Here is a 23503-nt window from a genome sequence, read left to right on the forward strand (position 1 = left end):
TGTGCATAGTGCCCAAGGGGTGTAAATACTTTTTTTACATACTGTATAGGTTTAGGAAGCATAGTAAAGTGATAGACGTTCGTGATTTTTTTTATCATTTTTGGAAACCTTGTCGTACAACCAAATATTTAACAAACACATAGTTTATAGCTGATTTTGGTTAAATTTGCAATTGATCAAATCTCATTTAGTTTATCCATTGCCAAATATCCAATTCAATGAAAGAACACTCAGGATTCATAGCTAGTGATAAAAAATGCCCGAAAAGTCGCACAAAAATTGAACGAATCAATATTTTCAGCCACAACAAACGTCTAAACGTTTTTTTTTTTGCAAAATTTGCTGAACTTAGTTTCAAATGCCCACGAAAAACTTTTACTGGTAAAAACTTCGAAAAACTGGTCACAAACATCACATTTTCAATAAACTTTATTGTAACATTCTGATTATTCATGAAGAATACTTGCAATTTTTGAAAATATCTGCTTTACAACGTTGTAGAACATTAATACACTCTAAAAAGTAACCCTACAAAGTAACAAAAACACGTAATTTTAAGATGATTTGTTTTGGCAAATGACAGTGATTTTAAAACCAAATTTAAAGTTTTTTTAGATGTAAAATACGATTTGTTTTTTGGAATTTCGAGCACGCCATCAAATTGAGCGTCCAATTTTACACAAAAGTCTTTTTGACACCAAATATCTCTTCACGGTTTCGAACTCCAAATCACAGAAAAACGTGTCGTAATGAAATCCAGGCAAATGCAAGGGGTCGTAACGGCCCACGATCACGAGATATAAAAAAATGGACCTTAGATTCGTGATCAGGTATCAAAATGATCCCTTAGAGTAAAGTTTCAAGGAAATCAAAGAGGGTTTGGGACACTTTTTAGTCCCAACCGTGTGGATCAATCGGACCGCGCACTGGACTCACAATCCAGAGGTCGCCGGTTCGAATCCCGCGGCGGATGCTCTAAAATTCTTTGTGTAAATATGGGTATTCGGCGCCGTCGCTCCGTGCCATACTTTCATACACTTAGGAGCCCAGGGCGGCGAAGTCCTTATCTACAAAGGAAAGGAAGACACTAGTGGTTGGTACTAGCAATGATGGCCGACAGCTATAAAGTCAACTTCGTTTTTGGGACACTTTTTCCGATTTTGTGTGAGTTGGTGAAAAATTACCCAAATATATGAGCTTCTGGAGTTTATTTTCCCCTAAGTATGCAACATTCGGCAAACTATGACAGTGTTGCCAGATCAGCAACAGTAATATCTGTCAGGTTTAGGTATGATATATTTTTAGCTCTATCATCTAGCATTAGTTTAAGAAGCGAGTCAAAATTCAGAAATCATCTGAAAAGGCTCAAAAATGCAATCAAATCAAGGGTTAAGCATCCCTACAGGCTAAATCTATTCGGAAATTCAGTGAAAAAATATTACCATTATAAAACTCAAATGAAAAAAAAAATCCATCCAGATATCAACTCGTTTCGACCAGGAGCTTGTGAAAATCATCTGGGACTATCATCTGCATCCAGGTAAGATTTGATAGAAAAGATTATTGATATTTAGTAGACACTTTTACTTAAAGTGTATTTTTCGTGAAAATATTTGCTCTTCGATGCCATATTCTGAAGATATTTTTTATCAAATTTGAGTTCCTGAGCCAATTTTACAACAGATTTTTATCTTATATCCTTAAAAACAAGGAATGTTGGTCAAAATGTAGCCAGTGTTACAAAAATATTGATAGTAAATAAAACTGATTTTTTTTAAGTTTTAGTTGGATTTTCCCCTTTTTTCAGATTTGCTCAAACCAGTGGCAAAATCAAATTTTAGAATGTAAAAAGTTAAATACCAGTCTCAAATTATTGAATTCAATTCAAATCTATCATTCAATGAAGCTATTTAACCGATAAAATCGGAAAAGAATGAGTTGCACCTAAAGAGTAAAAAATCAAGCTTTTGCGATTGATATTATTTTGAATTTGACTATAATTTTTTTTTTTCTATTCTGAATTATTTCAATCTGAAAATTTACTCAACATCAACATCAGCTATAAACCATGATTGCTTCAATATTTTTAAGTTGTGTACGAAGATTTTCAGAGGTAAAAAATTTATTTTGTGCGCTCTCTGGTCATGAGTCTCTCTAAATGTTTCTCATGATGTTTGAAAGAATCAAGCCAATTAATAAATGGATTTGTAAAAAAATCTCAGTTTTGCAGGCTGCTTGCAGCCCAAAAACAAAACATTAAACATTTATTTGGGAAGCTTTGGTGTTGTGCTACAGAAACTAAACACAAAACTAGTCAGGGAAGAGAACAATATCGCAGACAAAAAGTACTTTTAGTAGAAGAAAAAGCCGTGGATTTTACATTCAAAATGTCACTTTCTTCCCCTTTAAATACACAAATACTGATTAATAAAAATAAAACTAACAACTTATTTTTTCAGTTAGACAACATTTCCAAGGTGTCTAACGTCCTTTTGAAAAGTTGTTTTCTTGTTTGGTTATTCCAATACTGTACAATAGTTCGAATCTAGGTTACGCTAACTAGGTTAGGCTAAGATTTTCCGTGTAAGAAGCTGAAGAGTCGCATACATGCGAAAACCACGACAGAATATGTTGAATTTTTAGAAAAAAAAGGTTTAATTGATTTTATTCAGAACATGTACGGAATCAGCACCAAACTTTTTGGAATGGTTTGACTTTGCTACAGATTTTCTTTTTTTGCTTTCGTTTTCTTGTTTGAGTGATGTGTTTTATGTACTTTTTGAAATAATTGTTGTCCACATTCCTGCAGTTTCCCTAGGCAGTTTTATACGAGTAAATTTTTAAACATAATAAATTGCACCGATTAGTATAGTGGAACAGCGTTTCAGCCGCACTATCTATAATAGAAATAAGGCACACTGAGCTGGCTGCTCTATTTGTTTGTTGGTTTGTACTGAAACCGCTAATCTTGCAACACACACAAACCGGCGCGATAAGAGACAACACGAACCAGAGAGCACACACTTGAGCACACTAAGAATCAACAAATTGTAAACGTAAATAAGAGTAAAGTTGATAAACAAACATAATATGTATAGAAGCGAAAAAACGGGAAATAAAATGAAGGGGTTATGTTTTTGTTTGTACTTAATTCCATACGTTGTTAATACAAAATGCCTCATTCACAACTACTTTTATTACCGGATAGCACACACAAGTGTCGAACTTCTACCATGTCAGACATATGTTACAAATAAATTTGATCTGTTGATCACTCGTTTTTTTATAACGTATATAAAAGTATATAAGTGTATGCAAAATGTGAACTAGAAAAAAATGCACGAATGTAGGGTTCTTATCAAAGAGTAAACACACCAATTGCACTGTGACCGTTACTTTCTACTAACAGAAGGCGTTTTTTTTCTCTGTTGTTGTTGCTTTGCTTCCTACAGCTGCACTCAGTGGGGCTCTTTGCATATGTTCTGCATTACAAACGTACACACGTGGGTCTGTTGGTTACGCAACGTTACACTTTAGGCCCCAGTGCAGGGGGGAACGCGACACTTTTACAAACGTCAGAGGTGCAATAAGAAAGAAAGAGAGAGACACACACATTTTTTTGTATAGAACTCCATCTGGGGTTTTAGTCTTTAGTCTACAAATAAATAAAAAACAGGTAAACGAAGAGAGAAAGAGAAAAAGGGTAAATTGTTATTAAGTATAAGTACGATGAATGTATCTTTTGCATATGTACAAAAATGCAGGGGTGAAGTAATTGAAGCACAGACAAACCGACGCACATCTTGTTTTGGAATCCATCGAATTAACGGTTATTTTGAACGGTCGAATAAACCCAGCTCATTACAACTAGTTTGACAATTGCGTGGTTCGCTCATTAGACACTAGATGGTGCTAGGTGAGGAGTGACGGACGGTTTTCCAACAATATGTACGTTTGTTTGTCTGTACGTCGAAAGTAACAAAAAATGGCTACCATTTCTTCCGTGACTGTCGCTGCTGAAATGTTAATTGGTTAAGGTTGCCCTTACGACCACGTGCTTAAATGGAACCATAATATGGAGTTGATTTTTTTATTAACTTAAGCGTCCACAATCCTTGCTCGATTAACATTCCAGCGGACCATCGCGCGCGCAACAGTGTCTGTTGATCAAGTGTTCACAACATTTGAAGCCTAAGCAGCATTGCGCTGAAGATTTGTGGAAAACATGTTATTCAACAAAGCTAAAACTTGATACTTGGGTTAGTCATTCTATGCGGAACGCGTTTCAGTTTGTGACAAACAATTGATGCTGTTCTAGGAGATGTACTATATTGTGTATGTGTTGAGTAAAACTTAAGTCTTAACCACGCCCCTTTGAAGAAAATAAAAACCAACACAGTTATACGACAAAACACTAGCATAAGCAAATTAAGTATATTAAGTTTAATAACGAGTGAAAGTGTAGATTCGAGTTTCTTAATCAAAATGATAACGACCACTTTCCTGGCACAATTTTGCACGACGTAGGAATCTTGTAAACAAACGTAACGAATTCACAAAACTTATGCCAAAACCCGACGAAATCACGGAGCAAAGGGAGAAAACAGAGCTTGGTGTTTAGCATGCAAATCACGTCCGCCCTACCGTTTTATCATGTGGAGCGGTTCTTTCCGTCGTGGTGATTCATTCACACGGCTGGTTCCACCGAATCCATTCAAGTAATTTCTTTGTTGAGTGTTTGGTGTGACTTGTGATATTACAACTTGGATCATTTCGTCAAAAAAAACTTTAATAGCTTCAACGTATCTAGTATTTTTTTTTTTTTTCAATTTAGTTTTCAACTCGAACTAAAATTTCAACGATTTTCCAAAAGTTCCACTTCAATACAGCACACGTGCTTTGTCAAAATGTTGATTTAATCTTACAATAATATTTACCCATTTTCACAAGCATTCTCACACAAAAGCCTTCAACTCAGCACGTCCCACTGGATAGAGGCTGAAAATTCTTAATTAGAAAACACCCTACCCCCGGCTACCTTAGAACCCAACCCACTCCACACTTGGCCACCCACCATGTGAAATGGAACCCAACACTACCCACCCTCTCTGAAGAGATGCTAATTTCATCCGCAGCATAGTAGGCCGGTTCTACACCACCCAAGTGGACTCCTTTTACGACTGTTGATATTTTTCTTTTCACGAAGCACCACGCCTGCCAACTTTGAACTGGCCTTCGGAAGGGATCCGGAATGGGCCTCACATAAAATTTCCGACTAATGACGAGCGGCCATAGGACTTCAAACTCTTGGGTCATGCTAGGAAGCCGGAGCAGTGCTGCTGGTGTTGCTACTGCGTTGTTAAAATTAAGGCCTTACTTCATTTATGCTTGGAAATCGTCCCTATAGTAACTTAACTAGGTTATGTTGGGAATCGGAAAAAGTTCTACAATCAGCAATTTTGTTTTAACAAGATACCAAATATTAAAACAGTGAGTTCAAAATTGTCCCACGGTGTACTTTTTCAAATTGAAAAGGGGCTATTTCCCGAAACTTTAAAAGCTGGATCATCATATTTCGTAGTACCCGAATACAACTTTGAGCATTTCAAATTGCTTAACACGGAAAATTTTACAAAAAATCTACTAAATAGCACGAGAATTTGAAAAAAGAATCCTCTTGCCCAATTAAACTTTAGCATTTATATACTTTATCGATTGAATCAGAATGTAGAAAAGAGTTCGCAGATTATTATTAAATAATCGCGATTTCGTAATATTTATAGCAATTTTCTCCAAAATCCTAGATTTAAGTTTGGGTACCGTTCAATTATTTGAACGTTTAGATTCGAGTAGAAATCTTGACATAGAGACCGCCAAGAACTATGGAATTCAAGCGCATCTTCTCGTTTTTAGTTTTTTTTTTATTTTAAATAATTTTTAATGTTCAAAAAAACATTAAAAATTTACAAAGTTCTAAATAAAGCCTTTTCATCAAAATTTTGAAAAAGAGCGAAAGAGCCGTTCAAAAGAGCCGCTCTTTTTAATGATGCGAACGAAAATTAGCGGCTTCTAAACAAGAGCGGGTTTGCCCACCTCTGATGGAAACCTATTATTTAAATGTCTTGTGATTGAGTTCGATTCCCTAGTAACATTTTAGGTTTTAAGTAGGCCATAAAATCCTATTTTAGTGTTTTCAGAACCATGATAAAACCTGTAAGTTTCAAAATGTTACCAGGGTTGTCAATTATGTTTTTTTTATTTTCTCAGGCAACCTAAATCTTTTTTTTTTCAATCTATTTTATTTTCTAATTTATGTTTTTTTGTACGTTTGGACAATTCGCCTTGGTCAACCTTTACGAGTATATGAATTGCAAATAATGTGCATCAACATTTGATTTCGTGCCTATCATATCGAATTTTGAACTTCAACCTATCAGCACTTTACCATTGTATTCTTATTAATTTAATATTTTTATAAATTCTGAAAAATTCTAATTCTAATCTCTGATTTTGATATTTCCTGAGATCGAAAACTTTGCTAAGAAACGCTTCAGGTTGCAAAAGAAAGGTATTTTCATCCTCTTTTCGGCCATCGTAAAATGTCTCCTGACCGGCCATAATAGTTCCGGACCGATCCGGAGTATCCGTCGTTTTTTCGAAACTTTATTTTTACTCCAAAAAGATAGTTAAACATTAAACATTTGTAAACAATGTTTTTAAGATGGTTTTTATTGGAAAATGTTTTGTAGGTGTTTTTCTTTTTTTTTATTTCTTTGTCAAAAAAGTTATTGGAAATACTCGTGTTGTCTTAAATTTTACAGAAATAGGTATTTTTTTATTTTATTTTCATACAAACTTACTAAACAAAGTTATCAAAAGTTCAAAATCGCTCAAATTATGTAAGAGGCACTTTGAAATGACAAGCTAACAACATTTAATTAAATGTTTTATCAAAAATCAATCAAACTTTGTTGATTTATGAGGTGTGCGGACAATTATTTGGCCTGGATTTGAGATTTTTATTAGCAGATTATTTTGTATTTTTTTGAGTAGATTTTTTTTGCAAATCAGCAAAACGTCAGGGTACTAATGAGGACATTCTCTCGCGTCGATTGTCATACAAAATTATGATCTTTACTAAGTGTTTAGGTATTTTAACAGCGAATAATGTTTTCGTAGAGGGCTGTACGGACAATTTATTGATACACTGTAGATGTGATTCCAAAATTCTGACTGGCTGAAAATCGCTTACATTTTTTTATATTGGCAGAGTTGCAAGATAACAATTCCGCAATATGTAAAAAATTAACATATCGATGCCTCTTTGTTCTCTTATGCTAACTAGATAGGGAAACCAGCAAACATAGAACATCGATATATTAACACCAGGAAGAGAATTCTTCACTATGTGTATTGCATTGGCATGGCATAGGGATCCATCGCCAAAAGCGACATTGTTCGTTAACGTTACGAATCCAGAAGTAGCTAGTTTTCAGTTGTCACAAATTTTTGCCAGTTATAAGCGAAATCAAACCAGCAGAAATAAGTTGCTGATTTTGATTTTGCTCAGCTGCTGGTTTTTGCTGGTCTAGCGAAATTGTTGGTAAAAATCAGCAAAATCAAACCAGGAAAATCTGTCTGCTGATTTGGTGATGGATTCCGTTTCCGTGTAGCTAATACCTTAAGCCCGATCTACAATTGCAAATCGCAGAGTGTTGCGTCTGTCACTTTTGCCTATGTTTACTGCATAGCTGCTTAAACATTCAATTCCTAAATCATAAGCTATGTTCACACAAATCGATCGGTTCATATCAAATCAGGAAGCCACGGTATCTGATTCAACTAGAATACCACGTGGATACTGCTTAAAATTTTCCCACGTGGCCGTTCCTCTAGACTGTTCTTACATTATTACATCGAACGTGTCAGTTACACCGTCCGACGATGGGCCACACAAATTTACATTACAATCGCACGAGCGCACACACTACCTAACTCGCGGCAGTGAACCGATTCTCGCTCGCTGGTACTCACCAATAATGACCAGACCAGTAGTCGATTAATGCACGATATGACTTTAACCCTCAACCAGTCGTGTCGCGTTACCTGCATGTGTGTGTGTGTGGTGCTTAAAGTGTGTTTGTGCGAAGGTTCGTGCGAGTTTGAAAACAAAGGCAACATTTTACAGAGCTCTCCGAGGAGTAACCTTGGTAGAGGTTTCACTTCGAGCTGTTGCTGTTGGCATTACTGGGTAGCAATGTGAGTTTGCAACGCTCACACAGACAGACAGACTCGGGCACGTTTTAAATAATAATGAAACATTCAGACGTTTTCCGCTTTATAAAACATTTCAATGATATGAAGCGCAAATTGAAGAGCGAGACAAACAAAACAGTCTCGACAAAAGGCAGCAAATAAAAAAAAACTCCGAATGAAACAAAGGAAGAAATAATAGGGAAAGAGAGGACATACAAACAAACACACACACACTGCTGTCGACTTTTTTCAATGACAATCAGCAGCCAGCATAAAATTAAGCGTGGAGATGAAATAAAAGATCAGTTGTTTTTTGTTGCTGCTGTTGCTGAAATATCAGTATATCTTGACTTTTTTTTGATAAGGTCCTATAAACAAATGTAAACATTGAGTGTATCCCTTTCACACCTTATGTCAAAGTCCATCGGAGTAAGCGGGATACACTCAATGTTTACATTTGTTTATAGGACCTTATAAAAAAAAAGTCAAGATATAATCGTTGGCATAACACACGAGGCTGGCCAGGCTAGACCAGACATGTTCACTTTGAACACTGCTGGCTGGCTGGCGCTGTCGAGGCCAGGGGATTGCAAGCTGTTGCTGCTGCTGCTAGTCGCAAGTCGCGCGCACATTGTTACAGCATAACACACGGCAGCAGACGGACCCGCACGATCGTGTTTCAACATGCGGAATATACAACAGTCATACCACCAAACGAACCAACCACCCAAAAAAAAAGAAGTAATCAACGAATTGAGCTTTATTCCGCGGCCTTATTCCGCTTCGATACGGGTTGAACACACAATTCTCCCCCCTCCTCGAGCTAAACCTTATAAAACGCGCACGAATGACTAACGCGCGTCGATGAGGACCGGCATGAGTCTTTCAGGGTTTCCGCATGTACCCGCGACAACCGAACCGAAAACCCAAACTTGGAGTGATTCATTCGAGGGGTACCATGGACGAGAAGGAATCTGTCAGTCATCATCGCGATTGAACACCAACTCCACAAAGCCACACGCGGAGATGTTGGTTGGCTGGTCGACTGGGTCATTACCGCGTCGTGCAGAGTGCCATTGCCGTGAAGGACAACTGGCTGCCTCGGTGAGATCGTTGTTGAGTTGGGTTGTCCTTAACCAGACAGACAGACTCGGTAGCGAGGTGGCTCTCGAGAAACTTTTGCTCTTGCTGGTATATTTAGGAACTGAATTTGTAAACATCGTAACTTGTTTCAAATTACGAGCCCATAGGATTTCAAATTATCCAAAGTATGCGAGTATTGAAAATATACCAGCATTAGACCATAACGCGTCTCCACCCAATTAACTTGGTCTTAATCCTTCTGTGGAGGCGCATGGTCGATGGTCCTTGTTTCGATCGATTGTTGATCAATGAGCAATTCTCTACCAAAACCGGAAATGGATTTTATTTGTATTTTTTATTTGGCTCAAACTTTGTGGGGGCCTTCCCTATGACCAAAGAAGCTATTTTGTGTCATTGGTTCACCCATACAAGTCTCCATACAATTTTGGCTGCTGTAACTTTTAGGTGCATTTTCTGATCAATTTGGTGTCTTCGGCAAAGTTGTAGGTATTTAAAATTTGCAGATTTTTTAATCAACTTTTTTTCACAAAAACTCAATTTCCCAAAATAAGTATATTTTGATTTTCGAGATTTTTTTATATGTTTCAGGGGACAAAAAACCGCAACTTTTGAGCCATAGAAAAACATGATCAAAAAATCTGCCGCCGAGTTATGATTTAAAAAAAAAGTATTTGCTGTTGTCCACGATCCATACAAAAATAAAAAAATGCACGGAAATTGTCCACGAAGGGGGGGGGGGTTGAGATTGAGATCCAAAACAGTGTCCACGTGGTTTATGGATGATCCCATACCCCTTTGTATGCCTGGTTTGTACTTAAAAAACAAGCATCTGAGCCAAATATGAGCACTAGCGTGGTTCACGGATATATGAAAAAGACAAAAGTGTTCAATTTCGTTTGCATCAACCGGAATTTTATAGTACTATGACCCCAGAAGCTAGCCTGAAAATTTGAGCTTATTTGGTTAAGGTTTAGTTGCTCCAGTTTTGATCTGAGGTTAGTATGGAACTTTAATCAATTTACTGAGGAGAATTGTAACTTTTTACATCTTATTCTAGAAAGTTTGCTTAAACCCGATAAAAGTTAATCTTTTAAAAGATTTCTTATAGGTTTTGATCCGGAGAACAACTTTGTAGAACATTGCCAAGGACTAGGAATTGATCCCGTAAAGATACAGGATTTTTTTTTGGAGTTTACTTTTTTCGGCAAAATTTCAAAACATGCTCTAAAAATTTACCTGTATCTTTCCGGGATCAATTCCTAGCGCTTTGCGATGTTCTACAAAGTTGTTCTCCGGATCAAAACCTATAAGAAATCTCTTAGATGATTTAATTTTATCGGGTTTAGGAATGCTTTCTAGAAGAAAATTTAAAATGTAAAAAATCAATTAATTAAATTTGTTCAAATTCCATTCTAAATTCAGATCAAAACTGGAGCACCTAACCCTTACCCAAATAAGCTCAAAATTTCAGGCTAGCTTCTGGGGTCATAGTACTTTAAAATTCCGGTTGATGCAAACTTTTGTCTTTTTCATATATCCGTGAGCCACGCTAATGAGCACTTAAGGTCAATGGGAAGTGGGGCAAAACGGGACATAAAGTTTGAAGATTCAAAAACGCCAAATATCTTAAAAGGTTGTAACTTAGGCAAAATTCAATTGAATTTATTTATTCAAAATGCATCTTAAAGGGCTTAAAAAATGCAACAAAATGAGGGTTGAAACATCCCAATTAGTTAAATCTTAAGGAAGTTATTGGCATTTTTGTGAAAAAAATAGCACAATTATCAAACTCAAATCAAAGTGTTCCATCCAGATATCAACTCGATTCGACATGGAGCTTGTAGGGGACATCTGGGACTACCATCTGAGACTGAGAACGCTTTGGGTAAGGCTGTCTAACATATGAAATAGACACTTTTACTTTCAGTGATTTTTTTGGTTGTAAATTTTTGCTCGGGAACCCGAGTAGTATTGTATTCGTGTTCCTGAGTCAATTTCACAAAGGAAAGATGCTTGACATTGATTGTTTCCATCCATTTTAATCTTAAAAAAATAATTCTAAAAAAATCTGCGAATCACATTTATTGAAAATCAAGTTCGTTTCCAATGTGTATTTTCAGTTCATGACATATTGATTTTTGAATGTTAGAGATTAATACGTATTTCTAAAAATGCAAACATTAACCAATTCTCGTTGATCAAAAGCATTGGGATAAACATGAATTTGGTGATTTTTTATTGATTTTACATACTTGATGTGAGATTGCCCAAATGCTTGAAAAATTACATATATTTGTGGCACATATTTGGTTGTATTTGTAACAAGTGTACACAGAAAAAAAATGATGGTAATATTCATTAGGAAATGGTGACAGATTTTGTGACAAAAAAAAATATTAATTTTACTCCAGAAAATGATCAACCTACCAAATTTTCAACATTCCAAAATTCAACTTTTTTCTGTGTAGTTTAATCAACGAAACTCCAAACTTGTTTCAAGAAAAAGGTCATTTGGACAACTTAGCAAACCCGACAATATTGATAGGCAGCTATGAACACAACTGTTTAGGGGGAGTAGTGAGACTTGATCCCCGGGGATACTTGATCCCTAGCCTGTATCTCGCCAGCATGTGGGTAAAAATAGCTTTTTTTAATGTTCGGAATGAGTTAAACACATTTTTCGAAAAAAAAGTGCTGCAAAAAACCTCAAAGAGGTCTTTTTTGCATTTTTTGATATGTAGAGAAAACATTTAAAATTTATTCAAAAACATAGTTTTATACGTGAATTGTTCGATAAATTTATCAACCACAAAACCCTCACACACTATTACAATCACTAGAAACAGCATCAAGCTTAATTAATTGTTTTGGTATTTCGTACGTAGTTTGCTTTAGTATAATTGTAGATGACCTTCTACAGTTTGAACAATTTTTCAAATATTTTGCAATCACAATTACCAGCTTTTGTAAACATGCTCAATTTTGGTCAAAAAATACTCAAGTCTCTTCTCTCTCCCTTACACTTCGAGTTTTGTGAAAAATATATCCGTTTTCTTGGACGTTGCAAAATAGTTCCAGCTATCAATAACCTTGCTTCCAACTTTACATCATGATTATATGACTCCCGGTATCAAACTAAAAGGGTAAATGGACAATATTAGTGACATTATTTAATTGTTGAGGTATCATTTTAGTTTAGTTTGGCCCAATGTTACCCCCTTTAAGTTATTGGGTGAAATTTCTAATGATTTTCAATTGGGTCCTAAAATGAAGCTTAGATTGCTTATATTATTGTTTACAGCGATAAAGCTTATTTTTCTGAGTACAATGACCCTTTGTACGACCACAAAGAGTTTAAAATGGATTTTTAAATCAATTTTGAAAAATTAACTTCGCGGTTCTTCTAGATAGAAAAGCTCCTACTTGACAGCTCGTTCCAAAGGGACCATAGGTGATCCATTGAAAAAATGTTGTCTTGTAAAAAAAAAAAATTTAGCATTAAAATGAAAAAAAGTGATCAGAAATGGTTTTTAATCGTGTTTTTTACCGTTGTACATAAAAATTGACCCAATTAGTACCCAAAGGCTTTAGTACCCAATTAAGACTTTTCCAATGTGGAGAATTTAACTATAAACATTCCTGTCAAAGTTTCAAAACAACGTTTGGATTATTTCCAGAAATTTCGCAGTTCAATAATATTTTTTTAGGATTACCATGCGGCTCTATTAGTATGTGGAAAACGTAGATTGAAACCCAGTTCAGTTAGGTAAAAACTTAATAGTATTCGGGTAAAAAAAAAAGAAATTACATGCATGCACCGTGATGGAAAAATAGATCAAATTGTACAGTTTTGAAACAAGTTTGAATTCAATTTTTTAAAGATTTAGAAATTGGTGAATTAGGATTGCCCTTCTGAAAACTGCTCGATATTTCTTCACGAAAGAGCGAAATGCCACTTCATGAATGAAACAAAAGCAATCCTTAAATGTAAAGTAGTTCAAAACCCGTACAAGTACGTGAACCAAAATCAATCCGTAAATGTAAAGTAGATCAAATGTCGAGAAATCCACCGAAGGTGGACCACGGTCAGTCAAACTTGTCCGTTCCGATCGACCATTTTACTTACACGGCTCCGAGCAGAACGAACCTTGTAGAAACACCAACACTCAACAAAGAAATACGACGAAAAAGATGAAGAAAAAAAGTTGTATGGACACCATGGCTGGCTGGGCGGTAGACAATAAATTTCAAGCAACTTACTCGTTTTCTCTACACGTCTCTCCCTCTGCGATTCGGCGGGTTAAGGGTTTCCTAGTCAACTTACTCTATGTTGTTTTTTTTTGTTTTGTTGATTACATTTGTTTGTCTTCCTCAAGTTGTTCGAATGAGTGCGTTGTTTTCATGCAGGATTATATTTTTCGTGTTTTTCCTGTTTCACATGCTTTAATTTTGGTAACTTTCATTGATGTAGTTGACAATTTAAATACAGCAAATAGGGGATTCTATGCTCATTTACGTCGTGATTAAATTTTAACAAACACACACACACACTCACAAGCATAATTTCTTCGTCATCAAAATGATTACGCTACATAACCATACAGCAGAACAACTAAACGCTTTTCCTACATATACATGTATACATATTTTGAGGCGTGTGAGACTTTGCTCGCCTATGTACATTGAGAAACACAATATATTGATCCACTGCTGGGCAAAACTTGTAGGTGCGGATCACTTTTCCACAGCACAGCCCAGTAATTCCTCGAGTGAATCAACCTTCCTCTATTCTTTTTTTTTCGAAACGACTTTTCCACTAGATGCAACGGTTTTCCACAAATTTTCCTCAGCCCAATCGACGGCCCAACACTTGACGCACGTTTTGCGATAGGGTTTGCCCGTTTCCGACGGGAAAAATAGCCATTTTTTGGAGAAAATTTGCGTGACTACGAACGACCATTACCTCTCTTTGTGTTTTCTGCGAACTGAATGAATGACAGATGTAATTTTCATTTTCATCAATGCGCCGAAAGCTCACCACAGCCCCATTGAGGGAAGGGATAGCGGGAGCTTTTCGCCCCGCCGTACGCCCTCTTGCGTGGTTTGTAACGCCCCGTTGGTCTAGTGAGCCGTTACATTTCAATTGGCCGTTGTTTTGAGTGATTTTTGGTCCCTTTTGATCAACGACATAAATTAATGAATGTAAAAGTTAAATGAATACATGAAAAACGTACCAGGTACAATAAAACAAAACTTCTTAGTCATAAATTGTCTGAATAACAAAAAAAACCCAAAATAATTATTTCTACCAAAAAGTGACACCTGGCGGCCAAACAAACTCACCACGCCGATCAGGCAACACTAGCAAACACCAATGGTAGAGGAAAAACCCCCCACCCCGAGTGACACGAAATTTTCCTGCTAAACCGAGCTGACCTAGCCCGACCCTCTGCCAGTTGCAAGAAGAGAGTCAATGTGAACGGATCGCAGAACCGACCCGAGCGAGAGACGAGAGAGAGAGAGCGAGCGAAGTGTGATCGCTAGAGGTCTCGGCACACACACACATACAAACAGAACCCGTTTTGAGTAAAGTGCGCAAGGATTGGGAAAATAGTCAGTGAGTTTCGTTTTGGAAAAGTTACAAAAAAGTGTGAAATTTGTCGGCGTGCTGAAAATTGGGAAATATTTTTCGAAAGTTTGTTGGTTGGAAGCTCGGTTTTGCGCGTCCAAGGGAGAGAGACAGAGCAGCAGCCCCCCTTTCTAAATCTTAGTGTAGTTTTTATCATCCCGACTAACGTGGAGCGAAAACAGTCGTAATTCTAGAAATCCTGATTGTGTTGAAATTGTATGTGATTACAACAAGCAGATAAAATCATCTAATGTCTACGTAATTTGATGTTCAAATTGAGGCAATTTTGCAACCAAAAGCCAGAGTGTGAACGTCCAAAGTGTGCTAGGAAAAAGTTGGCAAACACTGGTCAGAACTTGTAGACACAGTGCGTGTGGTCTTGTTCGCAGTTTTCCGAGGTAATTTGACGATTTTTCACGCTTTCCAACGGTATTTTTTCGATTTTCCAACCAAAAAAAAATATCAAGGTGCAGCAGAGCTACATGTTTGAAGAAAAATCGCTCAGTAACTGGGACGCCATCTTGTTTCTTTTACGTCACCAAATGTATAAACCTGGGGCTTTTGGTGTGAAACTACGCAGATGGCAACGTTCGAACGTTGGTGTGGTGGATTACCCCCTCCGACGAGGAGCAAAACATGTCTGCTCTCACGCACACTACCCCGACCCAACGTCACGTACACCCCACAAACTGGTTCCATCCAGCTTATTCTTCTTTTTTCTCTCTTCCCCTTCCTCTGTGTAGAGTGCGACATCGGCCCCCATCACCAATACACACACACCACGCGGCGTGTTGTTTCGAAAGTGTTTCCTACAGATTTTGCATCACGTAAAGTACGTACTGTGGAAACAGTGTGGAACGAAGCCTACTTTGGTACACTGAACGCACACAGTCAAGCTCAAGAGTCACGTTGCTGTAAGTGTGAACGACGACTGCGACGACCGCGACAGAGAACAAAGAAGCGAGCTCTTTTGCGTCGAACAGTCAAGGCACACTGTGTGTTGACGAGCTACTGCGGCAGGAGCAACGCTTCGCCAGGAAGACAAAAAGGGGAGAAGAATATTTGCTAGTTCCGTGTAATATTTCTGTGATAGAAGCGATCCCGCGGGTTCCAGCGAGAAACCGTGGAAGGAAGCCTCTGGAAAGTATTTGTGACGAAGAATATCGAATATCCCTCCCCCGGAAGTGCGAATTTGGCTCTGCGCGAAGCAAGGTAGCCGGAAGCGGAGGTCAAGCAGCAGACGAAGACGGCGAGCGAGACACGGTTATTGATGAAATCTGCAAGTGTTTGCTGGAAGACGCAAAAAGAAAGTGTAGCATTTCAAGGCGAACAAAGAGTACGACGAGAAGGAGGAGTAGTAGTTGTGGAACGTATACCTATATCATCAGTGAAGCAAAGGTGAAAGAGGAAAACAAATCACAAAGATTCGTGTATCTGCACTCGATTATGTTGTGTATCCTGCATTTTCTTTTAGTATCGAGATATTTTTATAATAAAATAATATCAAAAGAAGAAAAATTTCACTAAAAGAAGAAGAAGAATCATAAACTGAAGCAGTATAATTGATGATACAAAGTAAATATAGTTTATATTTAACAAATTAATAATAAAGTGTGATAATAGTTTTAAAGCGTAACCGTAAACAATTGACTGATACACCAGAGTGAGTGTGCGTGCTAGCTGAGGAAGAAACGAAGAAGAAAAAGGTGGAAACGAGTCCAAGATGACCAACTCGCACAACCGGAGTGGCAAAAACGGCGGCAGCAATGCCGAACGGTATTTCAACAATCACAGTCCACAGCAGGTAAGCGGTGGGGGTGGTGGTGGTAAGCGAAACAACGCTGCCAATGGGAACCGGGGTCAAAAGTCGCCCAGCGCGACCTACTTCCGGAGCATCTCCTCGTCGAGTGCGATCCCGATAGTACAATCGTCGACGTCGCCCGTTAGCAGTAAGGGTGGAAGCTACTACAGCACCAGCACGCCAAACGGCGGAGGACGGAATCATAGCTTTAATCTCAGTACCAGCTATCAGCGTACGAGTCCCGGTGGTGGTTTCAACGCTATGTTGGCCGGATCGCCACCTAACTTTTCCCACTTTGCTGGTAGCAAGTGTTACGACGCACCGGCGCCCACCGCTTTACCCAAACCTCCAGTCCACTGGACATCGTCCGCAGCATCATCGTCATCGTCATCGTCAACCACGCAAGTATCAGCCCCCAACAACACTTCGAAGACATCCATCAGCAAGCCAACACCGACCGTCAAGAATGCCAGTAGCAAGGGATCGTCATCGTCCAGGTCCAAAGCGGCCACCGCCGCCAAATCGGTGGTGAAACCGGCCATGTCCTGTGCCGTAGCCGCGGCCAAGGCTAACCGACACGTGGATTTCGCGCACAACCTGAAGATGATCCTCAACGTGCAAGCCTAACCAGGACGCGTACTGTAAACGATACTATAGGCCAAACCGTCGTTGTTGTTGGCTGGTGACTGTACGCTGCCAAGATCGCTGCTCATCCAAACCGAGGCAGATTAATCTGCGCCACCCCCGTCTCCATCAGAACTCCCAGAACTTTGTATACAAAACTTAACCCTTCATCACCAGTAACCAAACCTACAAAAGAAAACATTTTTATCGCAAACGATCGAAGGCAGCCTGCGTCACGACGAAGACGACTCAAGTGAGTTGAAACATGTGTACTAAAAACAACAACCATTTTGATGATTGTCGATTCTAGTTGTGTAAAACTATTTTTTTTAATATTTTATTTTTAAATATCAAAACGTGACACTTATGGGGTCATTTGATCGGCCATTGCAAATGATTATATCCTAAATTCAATTATTTCTGTAAGCCTCATTTTCTGGCTTCTCTGCAGGGTGGTCTGGGCACGTGACCTAATATTCCACAACTGCAATTCAAAGTATTCATCGAACCATGTCCATCCTCTTACGACAGTCAAAATTCCAAACTAAATTATATGCTTGGGTTTGAAAGCGACCAATAAATCAGCAGCAGACTTCGGTGCATTCTTAGATCCTTTTTCACCAGCCAACTTTGTCAGTGCGATGTCATATCGATATCCGACCGACAACCCACGATTGTGATGATCGTTTCCGTTTGTGTGAACTAGATTGTAGACGGGACTGAACGTCAAAAGGGTGGTTTATTGGCCGTTTTAAAAACAACAAAAAATACTAGTTTCTGTTCGTGCCGTTCCCCCTGCAGAGAAATCACAATATTAGGCACGTAAAATTGTTACTTTTGCATTGTACATGTGTAGTCATTTTTCATTGTTTTCAATTTTATATTTGTGCACACGCACTCGTGAGTGCGGGTGTGTGTGCTTTAAATACGCGAAACACCTCCCCGAGTATAAAACAAATGTTCGAGGTGCTTTCGTGTTTCCTTAAAGAGGCGATGAATAAACAATTTAAATACAGTTAGAACGTACGAAAAAAAGTGAACTCAAAGACCAAAAACGCGCTTTTAACACACACACACGCCAGTATCGACACCAGTTGGCAGTGTGCAAACCCGTGCGCAATTGGTGTTTAAATTTTAAAATAAAAGTATATTTTCTTCAAACTCTTTCACTCTTCTTGTCAACAATGGTGATAATTTTTTAAAATTTCAAAGCTGTCTGCCCGACATGTGTCGCTGATGGAGGGCACTGAAATTTAGCCAATTATCGCACGTACTTCATTCCAAACACCACCCCAGTTCAACAACATTGTAAACTTTTCGCAAACTAAGCTGAAAACCGTCAATTGCGCATCGGTTTGTGGCTTCCAATCGATACAGACAGAGCTAACACGTGTGTGCATGTGTGTAGCCGTGTGTGTGTGTGTTTGTACACGGTGCGCCATTTGCCGTCGTTTAAAAGCACACACACACACACACATACACAAACACAGACGTGTAGAAACACGAGAGAAAGAAAGGAAAACAAATACAGTACAAAATCGAACTATTAAATGTATGTTTTACAACTAATAACCAGCAAAGCAAATCAAACACACTCTGGACGGAATCCAAGATGATACAGAAAACAAAACTTGCAGAAACATAAAAGCACACATTACAATGTGACAGAGAAAGAAAGGGAGATTGAGTAGAAGAGTTGGATTGGAGACGATTAGTAAAATACAGGATAACGTTGAGTGTTACAGAGAAAAAGAGCGAGAGAGAAAGCGAAGAAGAATGTTTGTGTGTGACAATATATTAAAACAAAAACAAAACGAGAATCGAAAGACTTATCACTAACTGATAAAAACGCATGAAAACAAAAACCAACTTGAAAACAAACAACAAACACACACACATTGATTGTGAAAGCATATGATGAAGGGTGCTGAAAGTTAGTTCGTATGTTGGACATGTGGACAAGCTTTCTCGTTTACTCGTCAGCTGGTCGGAAAGCTGGAGACTCCGAAAACAAAAAAGAAGACACATTTTTGCAGGAGAGATAGTTTGCCGGCAAGATCACACAAAATTGCGACATGGGCCATCTCTCAGGGGGGCGGAGTTTGAAACAGAACTTTGCCACAAAAGATTTCTTTTTTTTTATTTCTTAGTTGATCCTAAGTTATTTAATTCGTGGTGTTTATTCATGCACAAGTGCATTTGTGGATTTTATTTCTTTTCTTTTTTCCTGCTTGGTTCCAAAATTTTTGGAGACGTTAATCTCTTGTATATAGCACAGTTTTAAACCTTTAATGAAAAAAACGGTAAAAGGGAGTGTGCCTTCTAGTAATTTTTACAAAATGGAGAGTAGACGAAACCCTACATCAGCGCAGATAAATAAGACAACAACAACATCATAACTCCGCCCTGCTAAACTTGTATGAGAAGAAAAAGAAGAAAAAGTATTTTTCACCGCTGACCAGCGGGAAGCGAACCTGGTACGTCTGGATCGCTTCGCGACGGCTGGCGGCCAGATGATTTTCATTTCTTTACTTTCCTTTCACCTATACCTTCAAGCTCGTGCGTAAACGCATGTGTCAATAGGAATTGAATCAAAATTTCAGCGCAAAATCAATATTTTAGCCCAGTGCAATATCTAAGATTCGAAAATAAAATTTATGGAAAAAATTGTCTCACAAAACACGAATTACAAATACGTTTGTAGCTCGGAAAGTTCTTTTTCGTTTCAGACCAAGCTAAAATTTCAAAACAGATATGTAATATTTATATTGCACACACACACATAAACATACGAAAAATGAGTCAACATTTGCAATCTAGATTTTATGTTTATCTTTAAATTCGTATTTTCAATCAGATTTTTTACCTATCCCGCTGCAAATATACGTTTGATCTCATGTTCCTCTCCTTAATATTTTTGTTTTTAAAAAAAGTTCAAGTATATCATTAACGATTTGTAGTTCACCTCCCAGCGCCAGTGTGTGAACCCGGTTATCGATTTCTGAAGGAAAAACGAAAACATCGCTTTCGTTTCCCAGGGTCGTAACGGTCCTGCGCAGTGCGCGCTGGTTCAAAATTATTCAAAATATTTTTGTTTTGTTCCTCTCAGTTTTTTTGTCGACACACACAGACTATCAAAATTTGTACGAAATTTCCATGAAAGATGGATAAACTAAATGAATTACACACATTGTATGTATAGAAGCTAAGCAAAACAAAACAGATCACCCATAAATACAGCAATTATTGAAAACATGAACATTTACCAAACTTTGAACACTCAAACTCTCTACAAGATAGCCACGTACACGCTTGTTCGTAAAAAAAGACAAGCTCTATTTTCCCCCCAATTCACCACAAACCAAACCGCGTAAATTCATTAAAAAAAATACCAAACCGAAAAGCTGCAGTAGATCGCATGCAAAAAACGTTGCATATTGTTTTACTCTAGAATATTGTATTGTTGAGTGTTCTTTCGTTGACAAAAACAATAACACAGTACCGATGATACAAAGTATCGTGAATTTTGTGTTTCTTATCTCAAGTCGAACGAATCGCGAAAATTTGGCACAGAAACTACGGCTTCGTTATTCAGACGGGTTTGGCGTAAAAAAAAACCTTTTTAGTTACGCTTTACAAACAACTCTAGCTCTAAATACAAAAAAAAACTTTCTACCTATATATCTTGGGAGCAGCCGAAAAACGACGCTTGTTCAGCAAGTGAAAAAAGGCGCTCAAAACCCAAACGGTTCTGTGGTCCTATCCTGCTTTCTCCTGTACCTTCTGCTTTGAAACTCGAAACTCCGAGCGGAAACGAGAACGAACATCTGGCCCTGTTTTCTACCTGCCAAAAGGTTGGGTTAGTCCCAATAGAAATTTATGGTTTCCTGTCTGTTGGGTAAATTTGTACCTGAAAGTGAACCTTTTCTCAGCGAACGCACTTGTGAGTGTTTGCTTTTTTAAAGAAAAAATATTAAACTCTTCAAATTATAGCGAAGAACTCGTGCACCTTGACAAGTTCTAAGATAACTTTTCCAAAGGGTATAACCTTGGATGTAAACAAAAAGTTCACCCGCTTACTACGATAAATGTTTACATTGAATCTGAGCTAGTTGAGATGCGTGTTTACATCCAAGGTTACACCCTACTGAAAGTTGACAGCTGAGTTCCTTTCACCATAGCATTGATAGCCTTGGTGCGTCACAAAGACTGCAAGGCCAACAACGCTAAGGTGGGTGCACAAGCCTTCGCGTTTTCTACCCTAAAATACGTTCTCGTTCGTACCCCTACATCGAGCTTCCCCTCTATTTACTTTTTTTAGTTTTACCCTAGCAATAATTAAGCAACTAAAGGAAAAAAAATAACACAAAAAAAACTAAAACCGTCTGCCAGTCTGGATAATGAACGCCTTGCCGACCCTCCGTTTCGAAAACGCGTTTTGAAAGTTGTGTTGTTGTACAATATTGGTTGCTTCGCGATGCCATTAGTAGAGCGCCGAGAAATCAAACTGAACTGCTTGATTGATCACAAACAATAAAGTCACACACAGACACACACGAAGCAAACATTCGATTCGACGCGAGAAGAAGCAAACGAAAAACGAAAGAAGAAACATTAATCTGCGATATAAGTAATTAAAAGAAACAGCTGATACTGCTAAATATTATTATTATTTTTTTTTTTTTGGAGAAAATAAAATGCAAAACACATAACGTATAAGTGGTTGGAGATCTATGTGTGTAAAATAATAGCAGACAAAGCTAAGCATATTGAGGAAAGAGAGAAGAAGAAGGCATCATAAATGGAGGAGTAAGGCAAGAAGCAGCACTTTTAGTAGCATGAGGAAAGTCATGTAAACTCACACGCACATACGAGAAATCGCATTTCAATTATTTTTTTCTGTATATTACAGAGAAATTGTAGACAGGTCTGTTGATGAAAATATTCCCATTCACACAGAAAATTAACTAAGAGGCATGTAATAAACAAAAATGTATGCTGCGCGTGAGTACTGCTTTGCTTTTAAAGAGAGGACCGGAAATGGTCAAGTAAATCCACAAAATCAACATCAACAGAGAGAAGAGAAATGAGATTGTAATAATAACCGATGGAAGGTGGAAGAAACCTTTAGATTCTTAAGCGTAATAAATATTAGAATTTAAACTATAGAGATGAGACAAAAAAGGTAGAAATGTTCGTAATTGTTCTGTGATCCCTATTCATTTAATGGTACTGCTTTTTTCGAGAGGCATCAAGCTAGTAATGAGATGGAATTTTCTAAATTGTTGGATGGATTCACGAAAAACAGAGGCAAAATCAACGTATCTGGTAAAAAGCAGTGACTATTAAAAAAGTGCTCCGCGGGGCTTTCGAGTCCTGCGGACGCTGCAACGATAAATCTGTACTAGATTTTTGTAACGAACAAGTAAGTAAATTTGAACCAATTCCTTATAACAAAAAAAAAACAAAACAAAGAAACAAACAATTCGCCATGTACTGTATCAACAATCATAAATTACTGTAGTCACGAAATATCTCACAGCTTTCCAGACAAAAAAGGTTCTATATAAAATTGAAGAGATACAAAACGATTCAAAATTGTTCATGCTTGTAAGAAACGTTACATAAAAAAATAATGTAATTCAGGAAATTGTTTTCGACTTTTAAGGAAAAAATTGTAACATCAGATGAGAAAAAAAATCAGTTTAGTTATCTTTTGTTGAAATTGTAACAATACAACTATTGTGATTCATTGAAATTTTATGCAAAAAGATCACGAGTGGAAAAAAATTCAGTCCATTCGTCAAAAAAGATCAAAGTAGAGAAAAAAAATCTATTCTACTTTGCAAAAAAATACGAAAAAATAAAACAAAACAAAACCAGCACCCCCTCCTCCCTTCCACGTAAAGACCACCAAAAGCAATACAACCCCAACGAACTAGACTTCCCCAAAACTCCTGAACAACCCCTCCCCCCAACATCCCATCCCTTATTCCCTACCCCACTTCCCAAATTTTCCTAGGGTCCCGCGGAAGCCCCCCACTCCAGCCCTTAAAATTGACGACTCCCCCCCGCGGGGCCCGACCAAA

The 23503-nt window shown here is 37.8% G+C and overlaps 1 protein-coding gene across 2 annotated transcripts; it reads left to right on the top strand.

Moving 5' to 3' along the window:
* The first annotated feature begins 14815 nt into the window (after positions 1-14815).
* Positions 14816-23503, top strand: LOC120414004 (putative protein TPRXL). 2 transcript variants are annotated; one of them, XM_039575017.2, is made up of 2 exons: positions 14816-15387; positions 15733-23503. In XM_039575017.2, the coding sequence occupies exon 2, from the start codon at positions 16713-16715 to the stop codon at positions 17415-17417; it is 705 nt and encodes a 234-aa protein (XP_039430951.1). In that variant the 5' UTR covers positions 14816-15387; positions 15733-16712; the 3' UTR covers positions 17418-23503. The 2 variants fall into 2 exon arrangements, with proteins under 2 accessions (XP_039430951.1, XP_039430952.1); XM_039575018.2 differs by having other exon boundaries at positions 14816-14977.

This window comes from Culex pipiens, chromosome 3 (genome assembly GCF_016801865.2).
Source record: "Culex pipiens pallens isolate TS chromosome 3, TS_CPP_V2, whole genome shotgun sequence".
In the NCBI taxonomy this organism is placed as follows: domain Eukaryota; kingdom Metazoa; phylum Arthropoda; class Insecta; order Diptera; family Culicidae; genus Culex; species Culex pipiens.